We start from the raw sequence: 24,880 nt of genomic DNA, 5'->3' as shown, positions 1-24,880 counted from the left end.
ATATGATACTGACAAGATGCATGAAATAAGATTAACTACTGACAACATCCATAATACTACACCATCTAATACCATGCATCCCCTAACATACCATACCTATCCAGTCTGCAAAGCCACCTGAACTGTTGCTGCAGTTGTACTGTGGTTGTGGAGATGACTACCCACTGACAACTGATACTGACATGATACCATACATAACGGAAACCTATCTACTGACAACATCTACAGTACTACGCAATTTAATGTTTCATGCAGTGCCTAACATACCTGGCCTGTCTGCAAAGCCACCTGTACTGTCTGCTGTGGCAGTGCCGCAGTGGTGGAGGAGCTTCCTGACGCAGCTGCTGCTGCTGCTGCTGCCACCGCTGCTGCTGCTGCTGCAGCCCCACCACCGCCACCACTACCACCACCACTACCACCACTACCACCACCACTACCACCACTACTACCACTGCCCCCACCACTTGTGCCACCACGTACTGATGTAAACAACTGGCCTCCTACACCCTGAACCTGGGATGCCATCACAAAAAAATACCATAACATACCACACTTAACCATACTGCACTTTATCAATCATACCAGCTCATAACAATCCATACCACACACCACCTTATGACACCACATCAAGCCTCAACTTACCATATCACACTATATCTCACCGTATCACAGTGCAACATACCACACCTCACCTTATCACACCATACCATGCTACATCACAGAATAACAGATTTTGTGTGTGATAAAAAAGTCATACTTGAAATCAATCATTTTATATAATAATAACATTTATCCCTGAAGATGGTGCTGGAGAGGGATGCCTTTATGTGGTGGCACTGATATAAAATGGTACTGGAACTGCCTAGTATACAAATATTCCTTAATCCCCTCCCTATTCTCCCAAAGGAAGATGGCAGACTGCAGAGGAAGGGCAGCATTGGCTTGCAGTCCACCAGATTCATGTTAAGAAGAGCCTAAGGTTGCAACTACAACCACAATCCCTGAAGACATACAGCCAGCAACAAAATTCCTGAAGAACAAATGTGTGTCAGTGGTTGGTGGGGGCGCTCACCATCCACTCAATCGATGCAGTGCTGCTCTCGAGTACCTGCCCTTTCCTCTCTTCCTTCTTTCCATCCTTCCTCTTCTGTCTTTGTTTCCTTTACTCTTTCCTCCTTCTGTCTGCGGATGACTCTACACTGCAGTGACAAGCCAAATGGTTTCCTGTACACCAGGAAACCATTTACAGGTACTATGCTGGGTGGTAGCCATATAACCAAATTATGGTGCCTGGTGGTTTAGTGGGTAATTAAGGCGCTCCAATCGGACTGAGCCAGTGCAGGTTTATATCCAAGGGGTGGTTGGGATTAATTGTTCACATAATGCCACTCAGGGATGAGTGAGGCTGGTCACTCTCATCTTAAATGTCAGGACCAACTTGCCTAGCCCTGGGCCCCTACACTCCTCATGGGGCAACACTGGATTAGATGAATGAATGAACAAATGTGTGTATTTTTATTTCATACTGATGGCCGAATGATATATGTATCAGGTGATTGTAAATATCAGATTATGAAATGTACAGCCATGAGGAAAAATTTGCCAACATTTCTTGGTTGGTTGTGACACTGGAAGGCATTACATGAAATATTTTTATTTGATACCAATATGAACCAAAACAAAAGAGTTAGAAATGGAAGGATACTGTATTTTCGGTTGTTTGGGGAGACACAATGCTGGCTGAGTATTATTGATTCTTTTTCTCATGGTTGTACATTTGCTTCATTATGTTTGGTTGGTTGGGCAGGCTGATTTTCACTAATGCATTCAAAATATTTCCAATTAGTAAAGCTTCATTATATCCACACTACAAGGTTATTAGTATATATTAGAGCAGAAGCAGGTTAATTCCTCAATAAGCACATACTGCATACTTATATTATTATTAGTAGTAGTAGTAGTTGTAATATTAGTATTAGTATTAGTATTGTTAGCTGTCTGGAAAGGAGGTTGTGCATTTGTAACTCATACTTCAAACACCAAGATGCACATAAATATACATGGTATAGAGGGAATGGGGATGTGTTGAGAGGAGCCTGATTGATTACATCCTCAAAGAGAGGTTGATGCTGGGAATTGTTGCTGATTTGAGGGCCGTGAGTGGACGATGTGGAGGTCTGTCAGATCGTATGACTGTGGTATGCATGATCAAGATGAGAGGAGTGAAGTGGACCAGGAGAGAGAGAGGAGCAGTCAGGGAGAAAGACTGAAAGTCAAAAAGCTGAGGATCAATGAAATGGTAGATAAATGCAGGACCAAAGTAGGAGAGGTGCTGGAATCAGTAAACTGAAGTGAAATGGATCTGGATAGCCTGTGGAATGCATATAGGGAATGCTTAGTTAGGTATGCAAAAGAGGTGTGTGGTGTGGCAAGAGTAACAAAGAAGAAAGGTACAGCATAAGAACATTGTGAAGCGACTGAAAAATGGGAAAGCAGCTGGTTCTGATGAAATCTATGAAGAGATGATTATGGCTAGTGGAGAAAGCAAAATGAAGTGCTTGTTGGAGATATGTAAGAAGGCACGGATGAGTGAAACTGTGCCAGCAGAGTAGAAAAAGGCTGTGATTGTACCCCTGTACAAAAATAAAGGTGAGTGAAGTGAGTGCAAGAATTATTGTGGCATAAGTTTACTGAGTGTTGCAGGGAATGTATATATATGGAAGAATTAGTATAGAGATATCACAAGTGGATGGCTTTAGGAGTGGCAGAGGATGTGTGGATCAAATATCTTCAATGAGACAGATAGTGGAGAAGGCTTGTGAGAAGGACTATAAGGTGTTTATGGCACTGAAGCATCTGGCAAAAGCATACGATAAAGTAGACAGAGAAGGATTGTGGAAGGTTTTGCACATGTACAGTGTAGATGGCACGCTGCTATGGTGGTACCACTCTAAACTGGCGGTTTGGGTGGGGCAAGAACCTCTGTAGTGTTGCCACATTTTCCATACCCGCAATGCCCCTCTCTCTCTCTCTCTCTCTCTCTCTCTCTCTCCTGGGGGGAGATGTGCATCACCCTTGGGAATTTTGTTTCTTTTATGAGTGACTTATAAACTTGTGCTTTCATTTCTTTATTTTGTTTTTATTATATCTAATTATATTTAAAAATATTATTGTTTTACATATGGCGCCAGATGACCTCACTGTTGTGGTGCCATGATTTGTTTTCATTCAATCACTCTCTCCCTCCTTCCTTCCCTCCCTTCCTCCATCTCTCACTCAGCTACACTCACACTGCCCCTGGTCTGCCTCCCCCCCCCCCTCTCTCTCTCTCTCTCTCTCTCTCTCTCTCTCTCCTCTCTCTCGTCTGTGGTATTTTAGGATATATTTTGGTTATTTTCTTTTACGTTATAATGTACATATTGTAAATTTGACTTTATTTCCACACCACCCAGGTGATACGAGGAAGCTCTGGCCAGGTCGGACTGGGTGTGTGTGTGAGTGTTCCCACTCACGAGGGTTTAATGTATTATTTTTTTTTACTAAGAAATTGGCATATTTTTACTTATTTTCCTGCACATTATTGTGACATTATTACCAACCCCATAAATACAGTAACAGCCAATAAAAGTGAATACTTTCTTTTTAGCAACACTGTAAAATATTTATGCCACGTTTCTGTATTGCCGTATAAATATTTTACGCATAATAAGTTTACTGTTCTTTTATATATTATAATACACATGTTACTGTTGTATTCATATGTGTTTATCTTATTGTGATGCCTTTTACATCTATCAGAGCCGTTCACATCGCGGGTATGGAACACGTGGCAACACTGTACAGAGGTTCGTGCCCCACCCAAACCGCCAGTTTAGAGTGGCACCATCATAGGTGCCATCGAGAGTTTTTATGTTGGTAGTGAGGCTTGTGTAAGGGTAAATGGGCATCTAAGTGAATAGTTCATGATCAATGTGGGTATGCAACAAGGTTGTTTATGTCCCCATGTTTGTTCAATATATATATATGGACAGGGTGATGAGAGAAGTAAAGTAGTAATGCAGAGAGGGATGGCGTTCGTAATGAATGATGATGGATGGAATATCTCAAATTTGTTGTATGCTGATGATGCAATGCTACTTGCAAATACTGCACAAGAACTTGGTAGACTAGTGCAGAGTTTTGCTGATGTATGTGAGAGTCATGCAATGAAAGTAAATGTAGAAAAGAGTAAAGTGATGGTTATTGAGAGAAAAGGTGACTCCCAGTGCAATGTAACAGTGAATGGAGAGAGACTGGAATTGGTGAGAGAGTTCAAATACCTGGGTACAGTGATGGAAAAGAGACGAAAATATGCAAAAGAAGTTGAAAGTAGAGTGACACAAGGAAGAAAAGTAGCTGGTGCAATGAAGGCATTGATAAGAAACAGAGGCTTGAGTGTTGCAGCTGCACGAGGCTTACATGAAGGAGTGTTAGTGCCAACTTTAACATATGGATGTGAGACTATGATGTGGCATGAAAATGAAAAGTCAAGAGTAAGAGCAGTGGAGATGGGACTGCTGAGGAATGTATGAGGAGTACAGAGGGTGGATAGGATACAAAATAATGTGATTCATGAAAGATGCGGAGTGAGGAAGTCGGTGGACACCTGAATTGAAGAGAGTGTACTGAGATGGTATGGTCATGTGGAGAGAATGGATAACAATAGAGTGGTGAAGAAGGTATATCTGAGCGAATTCGAAGGAGGGAGGAGGCGAGGTAGGCCAAGGAGAAGGTGGAGAGATATGGTGATGAATGTGTGAGGAAGAGAGGTTTGGAAGTCGGTGAGGCTAGGGAACTGACAGGAGATCGAGCTGGCTGGATGAATTTTGTGAGGAGATGTGCATGATCAGGGATTTTTGGCACCCCTTTTTAACGTGGCAGCGTCTGGATTGACTCTGTTGGATACGATATGTGAAGCTACAGAACGTGGTGAATGTTTTTGGCGTATCCGATAGAGCCAGGATTCCGGGGGCTTGAATGATGAGTGTGAATGAAAGTGTGGCCCATTGGATTGGGGAATTTTTAGGCTGTCTGGACACTGTTACTCCTCACCCTGACCTTCGGTGGGAAAGGAGGTCCGGATGATGATGATGATGATGATGATGATGACGACGATGATTATAATTATCATTATTATTATTATTAATGTTTTTTGTCCTATCAGGTGGAGCCAGGATTCCAGAGGTTTGAATGGAGGGTGAATGGGGGTGTGGCTCATTCATTTGGGCAAGCCTTAGTTAGCATCTCATTCAATCAATTTTCTATTGGCTCTCTGGACCATACCTCATCCTACCATGGGGCTGGAAAGGTCTGGATGATGATGATGATGATAATAAAAAAAGAGTGAGTTATTGTCTTTTATGGTGCCCGAGTCACCAATGGCTCACCTGCAGGACTGGGATGGATGAGGAAGAGGCTCCCTGCTGGCCAGTTGACTTGGCTAGTTGGGCTGCTAGTTGTGACGAGTTCAGCTGACCTGGGAATGATTGCAATGGCTACAAGAGAATAGGGACTCACCATCATCACCAACTTTGTCATCGTTAACTTTATTGGGTTTTTTTCCTGTTCCTACTGATCATTATTACCTTCATCATTATCATTTTTCTTCCTTTCCTCTTCTTTCTGGTCATCAACATCATCATCACACGCCTAAACCAATTTTCCACTAAAACTTCATGTGTGAAATATTCAATGTCACAATCTGCACCATACAATACTTTCATAAGTCAATGTCCAAAATGGCATTGGCAAGAGATGCCTTCATGTGGTGGCACCAACAGTTATACAAACACTGCTTCCACTATCCCCTGAAGGATGGATGGCTGACTACAGAAGGGCAACTTCAGCTGTAATCCATCAGGATCACATTCAGATGATTCTAGGGCACCAACAAAAACAACAGTCCCCAAAATAATATCATATGGAAAAAGCAACAGGGGAAAGATAAAATGAAATGGCTATAGTGTTTACTCTGTGCACTTAAACCAGACACAAAACTGACATCTCTTCATCTTGAACACTGAGGTATAGCTAACTATTAATTAACAGTAAAATCCTAAAAGCCTTAGTGGTAGGTGGGGGCACTCACCATCCACTCACTCAACGTAGTGGGGCTCTCGGGTGACTGCCCTTTCCTCTTATCCATCCTTCTTTCCTTCCATCCTCTTCTGTCTTTTTTCCTTCATTCTTTCCTCTTCCTTATGCATACGGGTGACTCTACACTGAGTGACAAGCCAAGTAGTTTACTGTACACCAGGAAACTATTTACTACACTGGGCGGTAACCTTATAACCAAATTATGGCACCTGGTGGTTTAGTGGGTAATTAAGGCGCTCCAGTCAGATTGAGCTGGTGCAGGTTTATATCCATGGGGTAGTTGGGGTTTATTGCTCACATACTGCCACTCTGGGATGAGTAAGGCTGGTCACTCTCACCTTAAATGTCAGGGCCAACTTGCCTAGCCACCGGGCTCCTATGCTCCTCGTGGGGCAACACAGGTTTGGATGGTGGTGGTGATGATGATGATGATGATCCTGAAAGTCCCTGGGAAAGGATGCTGAAGTATAATACTGTCATATTCTGCCACTGAGTTATTGGAAATAAACTGCAAATGGATGAAAATCTCTGTCTATAATTCACTCACTTCTACTTGGTGAAGATTTTCATTTCCCCTAGCTCAGTGTCAAAATAAGTCAATACTGTTACTAAAGTTCTACATCCTTTCCACAGCACTTCTTTGTGACTGGTACCATATCCTAACAATAATCTCAAGCTATGGCTCAGAATTCACAGTAGTGAGGCAGCAATTTGATGCCTATACTGTACTCTATTTATGTTAACTTGGCCTAAAATTGCCACCTGTCCATCTTCGATGCTGAGCTGTATGAACAGAATGGCACTAAAATATGGTGCTAGTCACAAAGAAGTGCATAGCTAAAGTAGGCAAAGTACAGTTTTGTGAAAATGAACAAACAATACTGTGCCAATACTCACTGATGGGCAGCTGCACCACTTGTCCTTGTTGTAGGGTGGGCTGGCTGGCAATCATAACAGTGGCTGCCGATGTCACTGCTGTTGATCCTGAGACCTTTGTGGCAACCTGAAGAAAGAGAGTGTAAATCATCATCATCATCACTGTCACCATTATAACTGCTCTTGCCATCATCTTCATCACTAATTGTTATCATCAACAGCACCACTACTGTCATCACTGTCATCTCATTACCATTATTATCATCATCATTATAACTATTTCTCACTCTCAAACTCTCATATACCCTTCCCACTATTCTTTTAACTGTACATTCATTCTCTTCATATGACAATACCAGCTAAGCATACTCTCTTCAATCCTATTATCACCAGACCTTTCACAAATCACATTATTTCTCATCCTATTCACACATGCATGCATGCATGCAAGCACACACACACACACACACACACACACACACACACACACACACAAACACACACACACTGGCACAAGTCTGCAATGTTCCTGTGCTGCACATACGCAATACTTATAAACTTGGTGCTGGAGAGCAATGTCCCATGCAGTAGCATCAAAAAAACTACGAGGCTCCACTTCCTGGTCATTGAAATGTCCTTCAACTCTCTCTCTCTATCTCTCAGTGGAGGATGGAAGGATGCAAGGATATTTTTTAGCTCGCAATTCACTAGGTTCACACTCACATGAGCCATAGATCACAATAAACAGTAACTGTGGAAGACAACAATCTGTGACGAAACTTACACTGGCTGGTGGAGGTGATGAGAGGATGACACCGGTGGAGCTACTGACAGGTACGTTCAGGGAGAGTGATATGGGCACTCCCAGGCCTGGTATGGTCACCTGCACGTTCTGTAGCCCACTCAGATTTGTTGTCAGACTCTGCAGACCGGCAACATTCAGACCTGCACACAACACCAAGAGCATTAACACCCAGGAAACAGGAAATCACCATCATCGTCATCATAAATGTCACATCATTACAATCAGGAAGTACGAACAACATCAACAACATTACTCTTCTGACCAAAAGCATGGAAAGAGAAAGCACAACAGAGGGAGAACTATCAACACCATCCATCCCTAGTGAAATGAGCCAGACACTCATTCACTCACCACTCAAGCCCCTAAAATCCTGGCTCTACCTCAAAGACATAATAACTATAATATCTCTATGCATATGCCCCACAATTCATCACTAACACCCTCCTGCCACTCTATCTGGACAAAATAACATCAAATGACACCATACTTCCCTTAAGAAATCCCCACACTGAGGTTGGCCATGGTGCAAGCGTTGTTTTCTATGGAGCAAAATAAAGCGCCAAAATTCGTTAATTACTACCAAAACGGTCATGGAACTGTTGGGAAGAAAACAAATCTCAGATGTGTGATAAGATTTGAACCAATATGTGAGTTTCAACTTGGACTTGGACTCTATGTAATTGTGGCTGAATGTTTCTTGTCTGCAAGTAATGGTTGTGTGAGTAGTTACCAGGCTTTCAGCCACATTTCGCAGGGTAGTACCTTTTAGGATCAATGACAGTCTATAAAATCATCTATCCTACAGTTTTTATACAGTAACTGTATTATATATCCATTCATTCATTCATCCATTATCCAATCTTATGTCACTCCTTCAAGAATATATGGGCCCGGGATCAGGCAACACAGCCTATACATTAATGGGAAGAGCAGCTAGATGCTCATACCTAAGTGACACCAAGAAGGCAAACAACCCCAACCACTCGTTCAAATGAAACCCTTTAGGGTCACATGCAGACGGAGCACCGTAGCCTACTAGACCATCATGTATCTATTTATCTCTGTACTGTAGATTCACCTCCAACAACATCAACACCTGACTCACCTGGGAGGTTAAGACTGGCAATGTTAACATTCGGAGGCGGCCCCCCACTGCCACTGTCGCTGCGTAAGACTGCTGCAGCTGCCGACCCTCCCACACTGGCCTGACCTGATGTCCCACCACCTCCACCCACCTTCACTACACCTTCCTGTTGAATGGGGACACTGCATAAATCTTAGGGTTATATTCTATGTGGCGCTAAAGGTTTCATAACACTTTATTTCTCACATACTGGTACCTAGAATACTGGAAAGGGAAGTCTTCACGGAGCGGCACCGATATAAACAGGTGTCACTGCTACCCAGCTATGCAAACATCCCACAGCTTTCTCTCTAACCCCCCAAAGGAGGATGGTGGATTGCAGAAGAACGGCAACTTCAGCCTGCAGTCCACTATATTTAGGTCCAACTGAGTCTGAGACCACAACAACAACACATACCTAGAACATTCACCTTGTTTGAAGGGGAAAATATATATATATAAGACAAAGCCTGTTTCAAAAATAATGCTAATTCCTCCTACTCATCATCATCGCCAATCTGATCTCTCCCTTCCACCTAAGGTTTGGGAGAGGCAAGATCCAAAAAGCAAGGAAAGAAGAAAACCAATAGGAGGAGAACTAATCAAGAGCATGCCAAAATGGGCCAGGCAGTGCAGGCACTCATTCACTCACCATTCAACCCCTTGAATTCTGACTCCACCTCACAGGGATATCTATCCACACACAAGCACTTCATATTACCTGTATAAAATAATAAAATAACTAAATTTAAAAAAAAAATACATAAATAATAAAGAAATACATTAAAAACAAACTTCAAATAAAACAATAACATCTAAGTTACTTTATTTGCAGCAGCAGCGGTGGCAACAGAACTTGACGACTGAGCTGAGAGACGGTCCAAAAGGGAAGGTCCATTCCTCTGGGGTGCTGGGTTGTCTGCTGATGGGGTACCTGGAAACAGGGATAAAATACTATGTGATTTACTCATACAGTACTCACGACAATAATGATCTATACTCTGTTCACTGTAACTTGGCCCGAAACTGCTATCTCCCTACCTTGAATTTTGAGTTTGAACAAGTGATTACTGGCAACACTTGAATGTGGTACAGTACTACACTCATAGTACCTTAACTTGGTTCAGATTTTTGTCCTTTTGCAGCTTATTTCATAGAGCTCAGTAGCAGAAAAAGGCACTACAATGGCTGTACATTCTTTCCGCTGTACACGTAGGCTAACTGGGCAGTAGAGTCACCAAGTTATAATGATGCCACAATGTAACCACAGCCTCACCTGCTAAGAGCTGCTGCAGTCCGGACACATTGAGGGAGGATGAGGTGGACTCACTGGATGCTGGTTTGCTGTGTCCACTTGAGTCCGTTACGCCACCCACCAGACTCACAACCTGCACATAAAAGAAAAATCCTTGTATCAAATTCAATGATGCAATGTTTCACATAATTGTAATAATAATTAGTAGTGGTACTAGTAGTAGTAGTTGTAGTAATAGTAGTAGTTGTAGTAATAGTAGTAGTAGTGGCAGTAGTAGTAGTAGCAGTAGTAGTAGTGGCAGTAGTAGTAGTAACCCCAGTCTGTCTGCTCGAGCAGATCCATCATCCACAAGCAAGAAAATGCCCCTGCAGGGTCATCCTGTGCAGTGAAACAATGTTCCCATGTGGCAGGTAGCACCTCACAACAGTGAGGCACAGGGAAGAACATGCAGGTTTGGATTCTGGATGGATGCTGCATCTGTTTCTCCACCCAGTTAACAGAGGCACCACAATAAGCTCCACACCACGCTGTTATTGCTTTTATGGTTACCACCCAGCATTACAAATGATTTCCTGGGTTACAGGAAACCACTAGGCTTGTCATAAAGTGCAGCCACCTGATGTGGAAAGAACAGTAATAAAAGATGACAGGCAGTATGGAAGAAATAAGAAAAAAGTAGGGCAGATACAGGAAAATGAATGATCAAGGTGAAGGAAAAGTAGGCAGCACTATATCAAGTGAGAGGATGATAACCTACCACCAGCATACAAGGGTTTGAACATAAGGCTGAAAATTCCGAGTTTGGAGAAAAATACCCACCTGAGGCCGGGGAGAGGAGACAGCCTGGGTGCTGGCAGGAACGTTGCCCTTTAGCAGTGCAGTTAGCGATGGCGGAGACGTCTGAATATAAACATAAAATTTACTATCGTCATCACTGTCATCATCATCATCATCCATCCATCCATTCAACATCCAATCCTATGTTGCCCCGTGAGAAGAGCAGGAGCCTGGGGCTAGGCAAGTTGGTCCTGATATTTAAGATTAGAGTGACCAGCCTCACTCATCCCTGAGTGGCAATATGTGGCTCAATCAGTAGAGAGGTGGCCTGCAGTCCTAATGGACCCAGGTTCAAATCCCTGCTGGGGCAGGGAACAGTATAAGGATTTGAATTTCATTAAATCAGGCTTTACTGATCTACCAGCAGCCCCGCCGCCATGTCGTAAAAATACCCCCGCTAATACCAATACACCACTCCTGTATGAGACAGCCCTAGCATGTATTCAATATGGACATTGGGTGTTAGTGCCGACGTGGTAACATGTGGAGGTGTATGGTATGCAGGAAGACTGCTGGGCCTCGATAGCAGGCTGTGAAGCCTATGTCCAGAGTCGGACACATTAAAAAAAAAAAAAAAACTTGGACATAAACCTGAACTGGTTCAATTCAGTTGGAGTGCCTTAATTACCCACTAAACCACCAGGTGCCATAATTTGGTTATATGGTTACCACCCAGCACAGCACTGTAAATGGTTTCCTGGCATACATGAAACCATTTGGCTTGTCACTTGGTGTAGAGTCACCCATAGGCAGAAGGAATAGGAAAGAATGATGGAAAGAAAGACGGAAGAGGGAGTGTAAAGTCACCTGTAGGCACAAGGAAGAGGAAAGAAAGACAGAGGAAGAAGGAAGGAAGAGAGAAAAGGGCAGACACCCAAAGAAGCACTACATCGAGTGAGTGGATGGCAAGTGCCCCCACCTACCATCATTCTACCTCTTTTTCTACTAAGTTCACTATCATCATGATCATGATTATGGTTATCATAATTATCCTTACCTCTTTTTCCACTAAATTCACAATATTCATCACCATCATCATCCTGAGTTCTTTTCCCACTTACAGTACAGATGGGATGTAAAAGGGTTCAGAAAGCACAGAATGAAAAGCATGAATGGCTGAGAAATATCAACAGTGTGCCCAGTGAAATCTACCATTAGTGACAAAATCTGAATATAATTAATACCAATGCAAGAATCCTAATTCTAACTCATTAAAAAACCTATTTCAACTACTGCACCACAATGACGTCTTTTTCTGTATTAGCCTAATCTTGCTACCACCAGATGTTTTTATTCAGCTTAGGCAGGTAGGGGCACTCACCACAGAGAGACTGTTAGAGATCTAGCAGTGTGGACAGCCACCATTAGCTGACCTAGGCTGATACATGCTTGCACACTGGAGCTTTTATAAATGAAAACATACAAGAGGCCTCTTGTATTAAAAGTGTTAATTAAGGCTGTACAGTATCTATCACCTTCAACCTGAAAAGTCACCACAGACTGAATAAAATTATCAGGAGATGGCAAGAATAAAATGAAAACGACATCCCTCAGACTAAGCGGGTTGAGGCAAGTGGTAACAACTACGCAGATCAACAAAGAGTAAGAAAGACCATAAATTGTACACACCTGACTCTTGGTTAGGGGCACAGCCTGGGAGTAAGCAGGGACGGTGCGACTCAGCTGTGTGGTTAAGGACGGCAGGGATATCTTCGTTCCCCCCACACCTGTAATGATACAAGGAATAACTGTAGATGTAATGAAATACCACACAGGAAACAACCAGTGCAATATTCCTAATTCAGTGAAGATAATACCTGCATGGAAGACACTACTATACATTTACAGGCAGTTTCTTAATAATAAAAATTATTATTATTATTAAAATTATTATTATTATTATTATTCCTTCATCCATCTATCATCCAATCCTATGTCACCCCCTGAGGAGCGTAGGAGCCCGAGGCTAGGCAAGTTGGTCCTGGCATTTAACATGAGAGTGACCAGCCTCACTCATCCCTGAGTGGCATTACATAAGTAATAAACCCCAACCATCCCTTGAATAAAAATCTACACAGGCTCAATCCGATTGGAGCATCTTTATTACCCACTAAACCACCAGGTGCCATAATTTGGTTAAATGGTTACCACCCAGCATAGTAAATGACTTCCTAGTGTACTGAAACCATTTGGTTTGTCACTCAGTGTAGAGTTACCCATAGGCAGAAGGAAGAGGAAAGAGTAAAGGAAACAAAGACAGAAGAGGAAGGAATGAAAGAAGGAAGGAAGAGAGGAAAAGACAGGCAACGAAGAGCAGCACTACATCAAGTGAGTGGATGGTAAATATCCCCACCTACCACTAATAATAATAATAATAATAACTACAACAATTTTTTTCTTCAAGAGGATCCATTCTTCCATGAAATTCATCCATCCATCCATCATCCAATCCTACATTGCCCCATGAGGGGCGTAGGAGGCCAGGGCTAGGCAAGCTGGTGCTGACATTTAAAATAATAGTGCACTTGCACTAAAAAAAACAAATCTGCACCTTTACAATTAAAAGAATTGTGATATTCATATACTTGTATATACAATACAATACTGTAAAAACTACTACAAAATGGTAGCAGCTAATCCTGTATTCATCCACTACAACACTGTTTAAGACACCATGAAAAACATGTTTATAGGAAAAAAAAAAAAAAAAAAAAAAAAAAAAAAAAAATTTATACTAATACTGTACACCAAAAGATACACTAATATATATCCCCCTTGTATGCTTAAGCACAAAAAGAAAAACTAGAAAACATGCCTGAGGTAAATAAAATACTGAGAAACACAAGATGGTATTATAACTTTGCTTTTATTTTATTTATTTATTTATTTATTTATTTTTTTTTTTTTATTTTTTTTTTTTTTGAGATTATGTTCAGCTGAGTTTTCTGTAAACTGAACCTACTAAAAAATGAGACTACCTGTATCAAAACTTAGTACAGATATTCAACAAACCAACTTTAATGGCATACCCGACGTAACAGCAACAGCCAGCTTAGTTGCCCCCGTAATGCCGCCTGCCACACCTGCCATGCCTGCTGCTGACACTGCCCCACGACCCGCTAGCAGGTTGATGTTTGCACTCCTCGCTACAACCACTTGATGAGCACCTGGTCAGGATAAATGGAACATTGGTATCAACATCATAATCTTCACCATCATCAGTCTAAATATTGTCATCAACACACACAGCATCATTATCTTCATCTTCATCAACATCATCATCGTCAACATACAAAGCATTATTATCTTCATCTTCACCAATGTCATCAACATACACATTACCATCTTCATCAGTATCAATATACACGGCATCGTTATCTTCTTCATCAATATCATCATCATCATCATTAACATAAACATGATAACTATGGTATCACCAGCTTAAACATCATCATCTTTATCATAAACATCATCAACAATGTTGTCAGCATCATATTTCTTGCCAATACAGAGGGCTTGCAGGATTCAGATATACAGACCCTCCTGACTGCACAATGGTTTAGCTCATTAAAAAAAAAGGAAAAAAAAAAAAAAAATGCGTGTTGGATTTAAGTTTGAAATGTTTGCATACTCAGTGAACATACAAAAAAAAAAAAATAATAATAATAATAATAATAGGTCCAGATTTCCCTAAAGTGAACATCTGTAGTACAGTATTAAGAAGGAGCATTAAAGCAGTTGCTATAGTATTCTAGTGTGCATTTTTTACAGCATGAAAGCAAATGATCAGTGAATGAGTGTACAGCCAATTTCACTGGGCATGTTGTTGAGTCATTCTTCCTCTATTGTGTTTTTCTCTTTCCATGTTTTTTAGACCCTACCTCTCCTCATCCTTATGTAGGAAAAAGAGGTGGAGATTATGTTGATGATAATTGTGATGAAGCATTGATGGTGGTGGTTGTGAAAACAACTACACACTGCAGGGGCAAAGTACAAGAGGCAGAGAGTTTACCTGACGATTGCTGTGCAGGCTGTGCAGATATAAGGCTGGTGAGGGCTGGGGCTGACGTCACTGCTATAGGTTTAGTAACAACAGTGACTGACTTCTTCACTCCTCCCTCGCCCTACAATACAACACAACATGATATCCACAACATAATCTACTCTAGTTTACTACAGTACTTGCCTAAAATAGTACTGCAGGCTAGCTTTATGTTACCATAAATTGTTCTAGCCTTGTTGCTGTTGCCTATGGTTTTGATACTGTTTTAGTTGCTGGTAATGGTAATGGGTAAGGCCAGAATGTGCTGGAAAGGGGTGCCTTCCCTGGGGAGCTCCACTGCACTATTAAACAAATGTCCATCAATACCCCCCCCCCCCTATAACCTGAAAGAATGAAGATGAACTGCAGTTGATGGGTAATTTCAGCCGGCAGTGCATCGGGTTCATGGCCACAGGAGCTTGGGGGCACATAAGCAAACACAACAAGATCAGTAACTTGATGCACCCTTTTGCCTTTACACATTCTAGACTTCAAATGAGGACTAACCATACTCTTTAGATTTCTCAGCTTCCACCTGTTCAATAAAAAGATTTGGTAGACTCATAACAAACAAAATATAATATCATCAACAATCAGCCACCAGTACTAAATACTGCACTAAATAACTTGTTTGTAGAATCACAACCTCATAACCACACTGAATAACTTGTCAGCAGAACCACAACCTCATATCCACCATATAAGACTCATGAAACGTAAGTGTTAAATTTATCAATTAATATGAATATATTGAATAATAAAGATCACCAATCTATCAATAAGTGGAAAATTATCGCAGCCAATCAGAGGCAACTATTAAGTGAAGGTGTGAATCTACAAACAAGCTGGCAGGCAGAGATTATAGATTATAAGATGAGCGTTGCTTACATTAGATACAATGATGACATTCTGTGGTGTGTGTTGTGGAACTGTGGTAGAGGCGGAAGCAGGTGCCACCACAGCTGTCCCTGCCCCAGCTGCCACTGCAACAGTCTGCAATGGTACATCATCATCAACTTAACCCATTTGCATCCAGTGTCCTCAGTACAGGATGGAACTGGGCATTTTCAATAGTTAATAAAGAAGGAAACCCTGGGGTATGGACCCATGAACTTCGTGACTATCAACTGATAGGAGGAGGGCAGTACACTTAGTACCCTTTCAGCACAATCCCTCAAACAGGAACCCTGGGAGCTAATGGGTTAAGCATTGGAAAACTATTAGTTTCTTTAATCCATTCACTCCCAGTGTCCTCAGTATAGGACGGAACTGGGCATTTTCAAGTGTTAAGAAAGAAGGGGACCCTGAGGGTGGGGACCCATGAGCTTTGCGACTGTGAGCTGATAGGAGGATGGCTGTACACTTAGCACCCTTCCAGCACAATTCCTCACACAGGAACCCTGGGAGCTAATGGGTTAACACTAATTCATATATACCCTTTTCACTGGCTTATACACATTCATTCTCTACAACTATACTCTCTTAACACACTTTCTTCAATCTACACACTTTTAATGAATCACATTATCTCTTATTTCATCCATCATATACACTCTACAATCATTCCCCAATAATTCCATTACCATTGCTCCAACTTCTGGCTTTTGGTTCTCATGCCACAACAGATTCTCACATCTCTATGTTAATGTATGAACTAACACAATCCTTTTGCAACCTCCAAATGAAGACCTCTGTTTAATATGAAGGCCTTCGGATGGATCTTGAATTTGGCTCTCTCTTGTATTTGTTTTTCTCTTGGAATGAACAGTTATTGCGGGCTCATGGCTTTTGGTTCCTTCTTCCTTAAAAAAAAAAAAAAAAAAAAAAAAAGGAGCCATCTTCCTTCCCTGTGTCACTCTACTTTCCACTTCACACATTTTGCAAATATTTTGGAATCATCCTGAACTCCAATCATCCCTGTGTATGAACAGTAACCTGCTGTATTTGTTGTTGCTGTGCGTCCATGGCTGTTGTATCAGTGTTAATAACAAGTGCTCATCATCACCATCACTATTATCATCCCTACCTCTTTTTACCACCCAAGGAGAGCATGAGACAGAATCCAAGAGGCAATGGGGACTTCCTGTGAGGATTTTCTGTACTGACCTGCTGTGTTGGCTGTTGCTGCTGAGTCTGTGTCTGTGTCTGCTGAGCAGATGATGGCTGCTGCGGACCCGTTTGCTGTGCTGCTGCTGATGACTGCTTCAGTACCTCTACATCCTTCTTGTCACGGCTGCCCGGCATGAATGTGGAGTATGCAGCCTGACCCGCAACCTATAAAAACACAATAACCAATACTTCACTCTACTGGTTTTATTCTACTCCCTTATTCTATTGCTTTACTATGTTACCCTATTGCCTTACTCTAGTATACAGTATTAGTCTACTGCTTTATTGTACTACCCTACTCTAATGTCTAGCATGAATGTTGAGCAGGTCGCTTGACCCACAATCTACACTGATAATAAGAACATCAATAACAATACCTGTACTTAGTTTACTAAGTTCTAATTATCATCAGCATCAGCATCCGGACCTCCTTTCCCACCACAGGCCAGGGTGAGGCATAGCAACATCCAGACAGCCCAAGTTTGCTCAGACCAATGGGTCACGCTTCCATTCACTCACCATTCAAGCCCCCGGAATCCTGGCTCTTTCTAAGTTTCAATAACAAGCTTAACTATTAAGCTGTGGTGAGTTACTACGAGATGAAAAAAATTATTCATCAGAAGCCAATATAAAACAAAAAATATCTATATTCTTGGCCCACAGGTTAATTCAGTAATCTTTGTACATTTTAGGATAGTAAAAGCATCTGCCATAGCCAAAATTAAATGCAATGTATGTAATTTGCAGCCAAAGGGTTTAGCATATTTTTCAGCACTCAGTCACTGACCTGATAAAATAAATATGATTATATACGAGTGTGTTGTCCCAAATGACTAACTGAAGTGCATAACTGTAAATGTGTACATGGGAGAGGATAATGCCCTGGAAAGAGGGAATTATAGAGGCATGAAGCTTTTAGACCAGATAATGAAGGTAATGCAGAGAGTTCTAGAATGTATGATTTGAGAAAAAGTGAATTTTGATGAGATGTGGTTTGGGTTTATGCCAGGCAAAGGGACCATTGATGCCATATGCATTGTTCAACAGTTTCAGGAAAAATATATAGGAAAGAAAAGGGCACTGTACTTTGTTTCTGTTGATTTGGAGAAGCCCTTTGACAGAGTCCCTGGAGAGGTGGTGAAGTGGGCAATGAAAAGGCCTGGGATCAAGGAGTGGCTGGTTAGGGTGGTTATGGCCATGTATGTGGGCGCTCACATCCAGGCAAGGGTGAATGGAGATTTGAGCAATGAGTTTTCCGTGAATGTTGGTGTACATCTGGGGTCAGTTTTGAGCCCCTTGTTGTTTATCATGGTACTAGAAGCCCTCTCATGTGACTCCAGAAATGGAGTCCCGTGGGAGATGATGTATGCTTATGATTTGATGCTGATTGCAGAGAATGAAAGGGAGGCAGAGGAAAGATTTAGGAAGTGGAGGGATGGTATAGGGTATGGAGAGTGTCCGTCTCTAACCGCTGTAATGGACTTTTTTCACTGATCTAAAGGGCAATGAGAAGGCAGTGCAGCAACAATAAAAGATAAAACTGGAAGCAAAAGAGACCATGAGGTGCTTGGCTACAGTGTTCATGCCAAAACTTAGGGCTTTGAGCTTGTTGGAGGTTGTACACCCAATGGCCTATGATACAAGACCAATGCATCACTCAGGGTACAACAGCTGCCGAGCACCTCTCCTGCCAGCCTTGGTACTGTACTCATTTTTACCTACCAACCCACAAAGAGTGGATGGACATGTGAGTCAAATGGTGCCAGATGTCTGCACCAGGATTCAAACCCTGGTGCTAAATGGCTGGCAGCTTTGGTACTAACAACAGTAATTACTCACCTATAACCGTGGTAAGTATGACATACTATAATCTGGATGATATGTAGAGTGTGTGAGACCTTACAATATGAGGACTGGTGACATACTCTGTGTGTGATCTTGACACTCTTGCGCCAGTCCTCAGTGAAGATCTCCTTGAACTGTTGGATGTAACGACACACCTGCTGCTGGGTGCCAAGCTGGAACCTGTGTGCCAGACAATGACATTCACATCCCCATCTTCACAACAGAATAAGTACTGTACTCCTTGCAAGAATTATACCAACACACTATATGTGACTCAAGGTTTTCCATCATGTATAAAACTGTCACGGATATATGGTACTGCATGGTGGTCTCCTATTCTTCAAAGATCTGGACTACAGTACCCAAGTCTTAAACCTTCTTACACCTTCTAATAGTAGTAGTAGTAGTAGTAGTAGTAGTAATAGTAGTAGTAGTAGTAGTAGCAGCTGCAATCCCAAGCTCATCTGAACATGAACTCAGTGGACTGAAAGATGAAGCTGTCCTGTTCCTACAATCCACCATTCTCCTTTGGGGGGATTGGGAGGGAGCTTAGAATGTCTGTATAAATGGGCAGCAAATTCTAGTTATACTGATGTCACAGTATGAAAGCATTCCTCTTCAGCACTTAGACCAGGGGAAGTAGGTAAATACTTACTTGCACGTTGAGCCATTCTGCTTGCCCTCCTGATAGTCTCGGTCAACATACAGTTCACCAAAGTATACTTCATCCGTTTTTCTCTGGGATATTGTTAACCTGTACAAAATATAAAACAAAATTTGTTACTGCCATACACTGGAAAAATTATAATCATACCCGGTACAAAAAAAAAAAAAAAAAATTTAAAGCAATTTACAGTCTTTAAGTGTGCACATTTATTCTGTTAATGTTAATCATCATCATCCTGACAACTTCTACTCAAAAACTGGGAAAGACTGGGTACAGAAGGCAAGAAAAGAGAAATGTTGTATAGTACAGTATATGGCAGAAGAAGAACACCAAGCCTGATAAAATGGGACACACATTCACTCCTCATTCAAGCCTCAGGAAACTTATTACTGGTAATTCATAGACAGTTTGAGATAAAACCATGGTACTGTATACATAAAACCAACTTTACCTATTTTTCAATATTATAAAACAATCTACTGTTACACACTTTCAAATACCTATTATATAATGGTGTATAAACTCTATAGGAATCTATAAATATGCAAAACCAACGAAGAGTTCAGAAGCTGTTTTACCAACATACATACCTAAATCTGCTCTTATGCTCAGCACAATGTATAGAAGCACATTAAGGAAAGTTATTAAAAACTGACAGAAAACACTAATAAACAATAATACTTATTTACAATTTTTCTAAGTACAATTCATTCAATATTAACATCATCCAGCCTCTTTTCTTCTACCTGCAGGTAGGGTGAGGTAGGGTACATAAAACCTGGAAGAGGAATGAATATGCCAATGGGTGATGATGATGAAAACAAATTAACAGTATGTCAAATGAAATTGGCCACACATGCACTCATTCAACATTCAAGCCCCTGGAATCCTAGATGGACCTGGTAAATACACCCGTCCACATGTAACTTCATATCTACCTGGCAGGCTGAGCCAGCTATCAGGTTAAAAACGGGTGCTAAACCCTTGTCATACACTCTTCTGTACAAAATTCACCCAGCCAACTTGATCCCTTACCAGTTCCCTAACTTCACCATCATGCTCATTTGCCATTCTATCCACCTTCTTTGCCCATCATACCTCCGTCCACCATCAAACTCACTCAGATACACCCTTTCCTGTGTTAAAAAGGCAGTATAAATCAATTGGCCCTACTTGGTGTGGTAGATCCTGCCCTGGCCACGCTCCGTCTCAAGCACCAACTCTTCAATGAACACCAGGGAGTTGTCAGTGGTGTAATTCGGACGCTCGAACGTGCGGGCAAACTTCGGCACCTCAATTATATCTGGGACCTGCAGTTCCGGCCCCTCGTCCAGGCCTCCAGGATTGATCTATAACACAGCAGGTAAATATGTACTGTAACATACTAATATCATGCACTTCTCTTTTGTCATCATGAACATTATTATCATCATCATCATCACCATGACCTCTTTTTCTCATCTAAAGACTGGATTACGTACAGTCCAGAAAGCAAGGAAAGAAAAAACACAAGTAGGTGAAATTATCAATAGCATGCCTAGTGAAAAGGATCAAACACTCATTTACTTACCATTGAAGCCCCTGGAACCCTGAATCTACCTCACATGCACAGTCTGAATTACTTACTGGTTTTGTGATATTTTTGGCAGCAGGTCTTTTATCTTTCTTGCTGTGCAGGAAATTGTGGAGTCTCAGACATTTAGGAGCTGCTGCCTCTTCAAATACCTTCTGTCGGTTTTGTGAAATCTGGAAAGCATTGATAGTCAAATTTATTAGTTGGCTAGCAATGGTAATATACTCCTTTTACCTTAACTTGGTCCAATTATTTGTCCCTGGCTGAGCTCTTGTAGTCTACAACATTTCCTTTCAGTATAATGATGTCCCCCTTTTTTGTGGTCTATTCTTAATACATGCTTGCAATTTTTCTGAATACAGAAAAGATTCTTCCTTTTAAAAGGGTTAGTGTTTTAACTTCCTTAGTTCAAAAATTCCTTCTAAAGTGACTGACAATGGTCAGCAGCAGGAGGATTATAATAATAAAAATTTCATTGTTGTGATGCGGCTATGGATGGGAGTTCGACCGTTACCTCTGATATTAAGTACCATCCCTCCATCCATCCATCATCCAATCCTACGTTGCCCCATGAGGAGCATAGGAGCCCGGGGCTAGGCAGTTGGTCTTGACATTTAAGATGAGAGTGACCAGCCTCACTCATCCCTGAGTGGCATTACATGAGCAATAAACCCCAACCACCCCTTGGATATAAACCTTCACCGGCTCAATACGACTGGAGCACAATAATTACCCACTAAACCACCAGGCACCAAAATTTGGTTATATGGTTACCACCCAGCATAGTAAATGGTTTCCTGGTGTACAGGAAACCATTTGGCTTGTCACTCAGTGTAGAGTCACCCAAGGGCAGAAGGAAAAGGAAAGAATGAAGGAATGAAAGACAGAAGAGGGAGTGTAAAATAACCCGCATGCAGAAAGACATGGAAAGAATGAAGGAAAGAAGGACAGAAGAAGATGGAAGGAAAGAAGGATGGAGGAGAGGACAGGGCAGACACCCGAGAGTAGCACTACATTGAGTAAGTGGATGGTGAGCGCCCCCACCTACCTGGTGCAAATAACTCAGTAAAATCTACACTGTGTCCAAAGTTCTTCAAACACAATTATATGAAATTATGAAAAGAACAGTTGTGTAGCTAAGCTCATGGAATTTAGGGGGAACAAATCTACTTTCCAATTAACTTTGTATGACAATGAGAGATGGTCTATTAATATTTCTAACAAGGAACAGGAACAATTTTGACTCGATGCTAAGGAGTAATAAGGTGTAACTACCAACATATATGGTACTGCAGCTTCTTTTATTTTTTTTTTTTTGACCCAACTCTGAACACAGGGTAGGATGCCAATTCCTGAAGCCCCATACTCAACCAACAACACATCAAACAGATGGCTGGTTGTTGGCCACCGTCACACAACATTCTGTCACTCAGGCACCAATATCCACCATCTTTACTGTGGTACACTTGGGATATACAAATTTAGATTTGGTGTCATGGTATTAATGGGGATGTACTTATGGCAGTGGCAAAATGGGAGAGCAGTAAACATGGTGATACTGAACTAAATTGAAATCCATAAACTGCCTCATGGAACAGTTCGGACTGAACTCAGAACCACACGGTCCCAGTTCCCAACCTTCATCCCTCTCCACTCAACCACCCCCTGTACTTGGACACACCTGGCTAAACCTTCGTGCAGCTCTCTTGATAGGCACAGTGGAGAACTTGTACTTGCGCTGGTGGAGTTTGTTGTTGATGATGGCCACCATGGGGGATGGGGAGAGATTCAATGGGGGTGCAGTGCGGTTGACGATCTCCGCTTCAAGTTGCAGCCGCTCCTCTGCACTCCAGTCACGATCACGGGTCAGGGAGGCAACGTCGGCCACTATAGACTGTTGTAAAGAAAATAACATGTACAGATATCATCATCGTTTCCATTACCACCTCTTTTTCCTACCTAAGAACTGGGTAAGGTAAATTTCATACAACATGCAAAGCTAAAGCATGAAAGAAGAACTATCAATAGTCATCTAGTGATCAGTATATCTAGTGATCTGCCGGGTGAAAGAAAATGGGTCTTCCAACTGGGGACACTTTGATGTTATCCCCATTGTCAACATGAATTTGCTTCTGTACATAAAATTACTGTGCACTTAACAGTACATTACAGTATTTTATTTTTAGGAATGTCTATTAGCTGCTTTTTGATGTTTTAAAGCGTTCTGTAGGGATTACACACAGTGGATAAGTGCTACAGGGTTGGGGTGTTTAGGGCCCCTAGGGGGGGACTTTTGCATAATCCAGCATTTTGACAGTATACCTCAGGCCTCTGGCTCTATTACACCGGATAATCAGGAGTTTACTGTATACATAAATACCAGTATATAAGGTAAAGTTGGAAGAGTTTAATGCCATGCTCTCCAGATATATAGGATGCCCTATATATTAAGCATTTCAAGCCTCATGCACTGAAGGAGTGGCTTTGACAGTCATCTTTGTCTACTAAGTGCAAATTCTGCTTCTCATATTTCTTTTCATACTTAAAATGTCTACTTTTATACACATCCACTGCCTATGGTTGATTACTAATTTCAGGAATCAGCCAAATGAGAAAGTAAAGGTACAATGTGGTTTTGATGTGGGTGATTGAAAGTGTTTAGAGAAATACTCTGAGATAGTTTGGCCACATATGTAGATTGGATGGAAAATGAAAGACTTCTGAGAAGAGTGTATATGAGTGAGGTTGAGGGGAACACTAAGGATGAGACAAAGGGAAGGAGTGGAGAGATATACGAGAGAGGGGTGTGTGAGTTGGAGGGAAGGCAAACAACTGGCAAAGGACAAGGCAAGGTGGAGGTGATTTATCTGTGGCCACCCCTAACAGGATTAAGGTTTCTGGCAATAGACAGACAGATAGATGAAGCAGCCCAAACACCTCTGCTCCATACCAACGCAGACTAAGCTGTCCCCACAACACACAAAACTGAAGAGTGTAATGTATGGACTGCCCTGTACACAGCACACAAAGTTATGACTCACCTGGCTGGTTGGTCTGAGGAGGATGTATCTTGTATCATATGAGGAATCTAGGGTTCGTCTGTAGTCTCGTACCTCAGCGATGACACAGCCAGAATGATAGATTTCAATGTTGGATTCATCCAAAAGATCTAGTAGCATTGGTGGCAGTTTCTCATTGTCTGTGAGTATAGAAAAACACCATTATGACTACCACCACCACCATCACCACCACAGCTACAACATACTTTTCTTTCATCCATTCTATCCATCCATCTTCCAATCCTACATTGCCCCATGACGAGTGTAGGAGCCCGGGGCCAGGCAACTTGGTCCTGCCATTTAAGATGAGAGTGACCAGCCTCACTCATCCCTGAGTGGCATCACATGAACAATAACCCCAACCACCCCTTGGATATAAACCTTCACCGGCTCAATCCGACTGAAGCGCCGCAAATACCCACTAAACCACCAGGTGCCATAATCTGGTTATATAGTTACCACCCAGTGAAGTAATTGGTTTCCTGGTGTACAGGAAACCATTTGGCTTGTAACTCAGTGTACAGTCACCCACTGACAGAAGGAAGAGAAAAGAA

The 24,880-nt window shown here is 41.8% G+C and overlaps 1 protein-coding gene across 1 annotated transcript in view; it reads right to left on the bottom strand.

Moving 5' to 3' along the window:
- Spt20 (transcription factor Spt20 homolog) overlaps nucleotides 1–24,880 on the bottom strand; it is a 30,233-nt gene that overhangs the window by 2,741 nt on the left and 2,612 nt on the right. Inside the window, exons 4-25 of the mRNA XM_080271601.1 lie at nucleotides 24,309–24,466; nucleotides 22,949–23,161; nucleotides 21,321–21,440; nucleotides 20,868–21,043; nucleotides 19,683–19,781; nucleotides 19,108–19,207; nucleotides 17,110–17,347; nucleotides 15,962–16,050; nucleotides 15,044–15,155; nucleotides 14,061–14,198; nucleotides 12,661–12,758; nucleotides 11,014–11,094; nucleotides 10,216–10,327; nucleotides 9,764–9,873; nucleotides 8,922–9,066; nucleotides 7,796–7,956; nucleotides 7,033–7,138; nucleotides 5,427–5,515; nucleotides 1,752–1,780; nucleotides 729–750; nucleotides 450–513; nucleotides 268–332 (exon numbers count right to left, since the gene is read on the bottom strand). Of these exons, the coding sequence (XP_080127727.1) occupies nucleotides 268–332; nucleotides 450–513; nucleotides 729–750; nucleotides 1,752–1,780; nucleotides 5,427–5,515; nucleotides 7,033–7,138; nucleotides 7,796–7,956; nucleotides 8,922–9,066; nucleotides 9,764–9,873; nucleotides 10,216–10,327; nucleotides 11,014–11,094; nucleotides 12,661–12,758; nucleotides 14,061–14,198; nucleotides 15,044–15,155; nucleotides 15,962–16,050; nucleotides 17,110–17,347; nucleotides 19,108–19,207; nucleotides 19,683–19,781; nucleotides 20,868–21,043; nucleotides 21,321–21,440; nucleotides 22,949–23,161; nucleotides 24,309–24,466 (2,525 nt within the window). The remainder of the gene's footprint in view (nucleotides 1–267; nucleotides 333–449; nucleotides 514–728; nucleotides 751–1,751; nucleotides 1,781–5,426; nucleotides 5,516–7,032; nucleotides 7,139–7,795; nucleotides 7,957–8,921; nucleotides 9,067–9,763; nucleotides 9,874–10,215; nucleotides 10,328–11,013; nucleotides 11,095–12,660; nucleotides 12,759–14,060; nucleotides 14,199–15,043; nucleotides 15,156–15,961; nucleotides 16,051–17,109; nucleotides 17,348–19,107; nucleotides 19,208–19,682; nucleotides 19,782–20,867; nucleotides 21,044–21,320; nucleotides 21,441–22,948; nucleotides 23,162–24,308; nucleotides 24,467–24,880) is intronic.

Source organism: Coenobita brevimanus, chromosome 46 (assembly GCF_032717465.1).
Source record: "Coenobita brevimanus isolate Jiangsu-jjx chromosome 46, ASM3271746v2, whole genome shotgun sequence".
Taxonomy (NCBI): Eukaryota; Metazoa; Arthropoda; class Malacostraca; order Decapoda; family Coenobitidae; genus Coenobita; species Coenobita brevimanus.
This window is presented reverse-complemented; position numbering and strand designations above follow the sequence as displayed.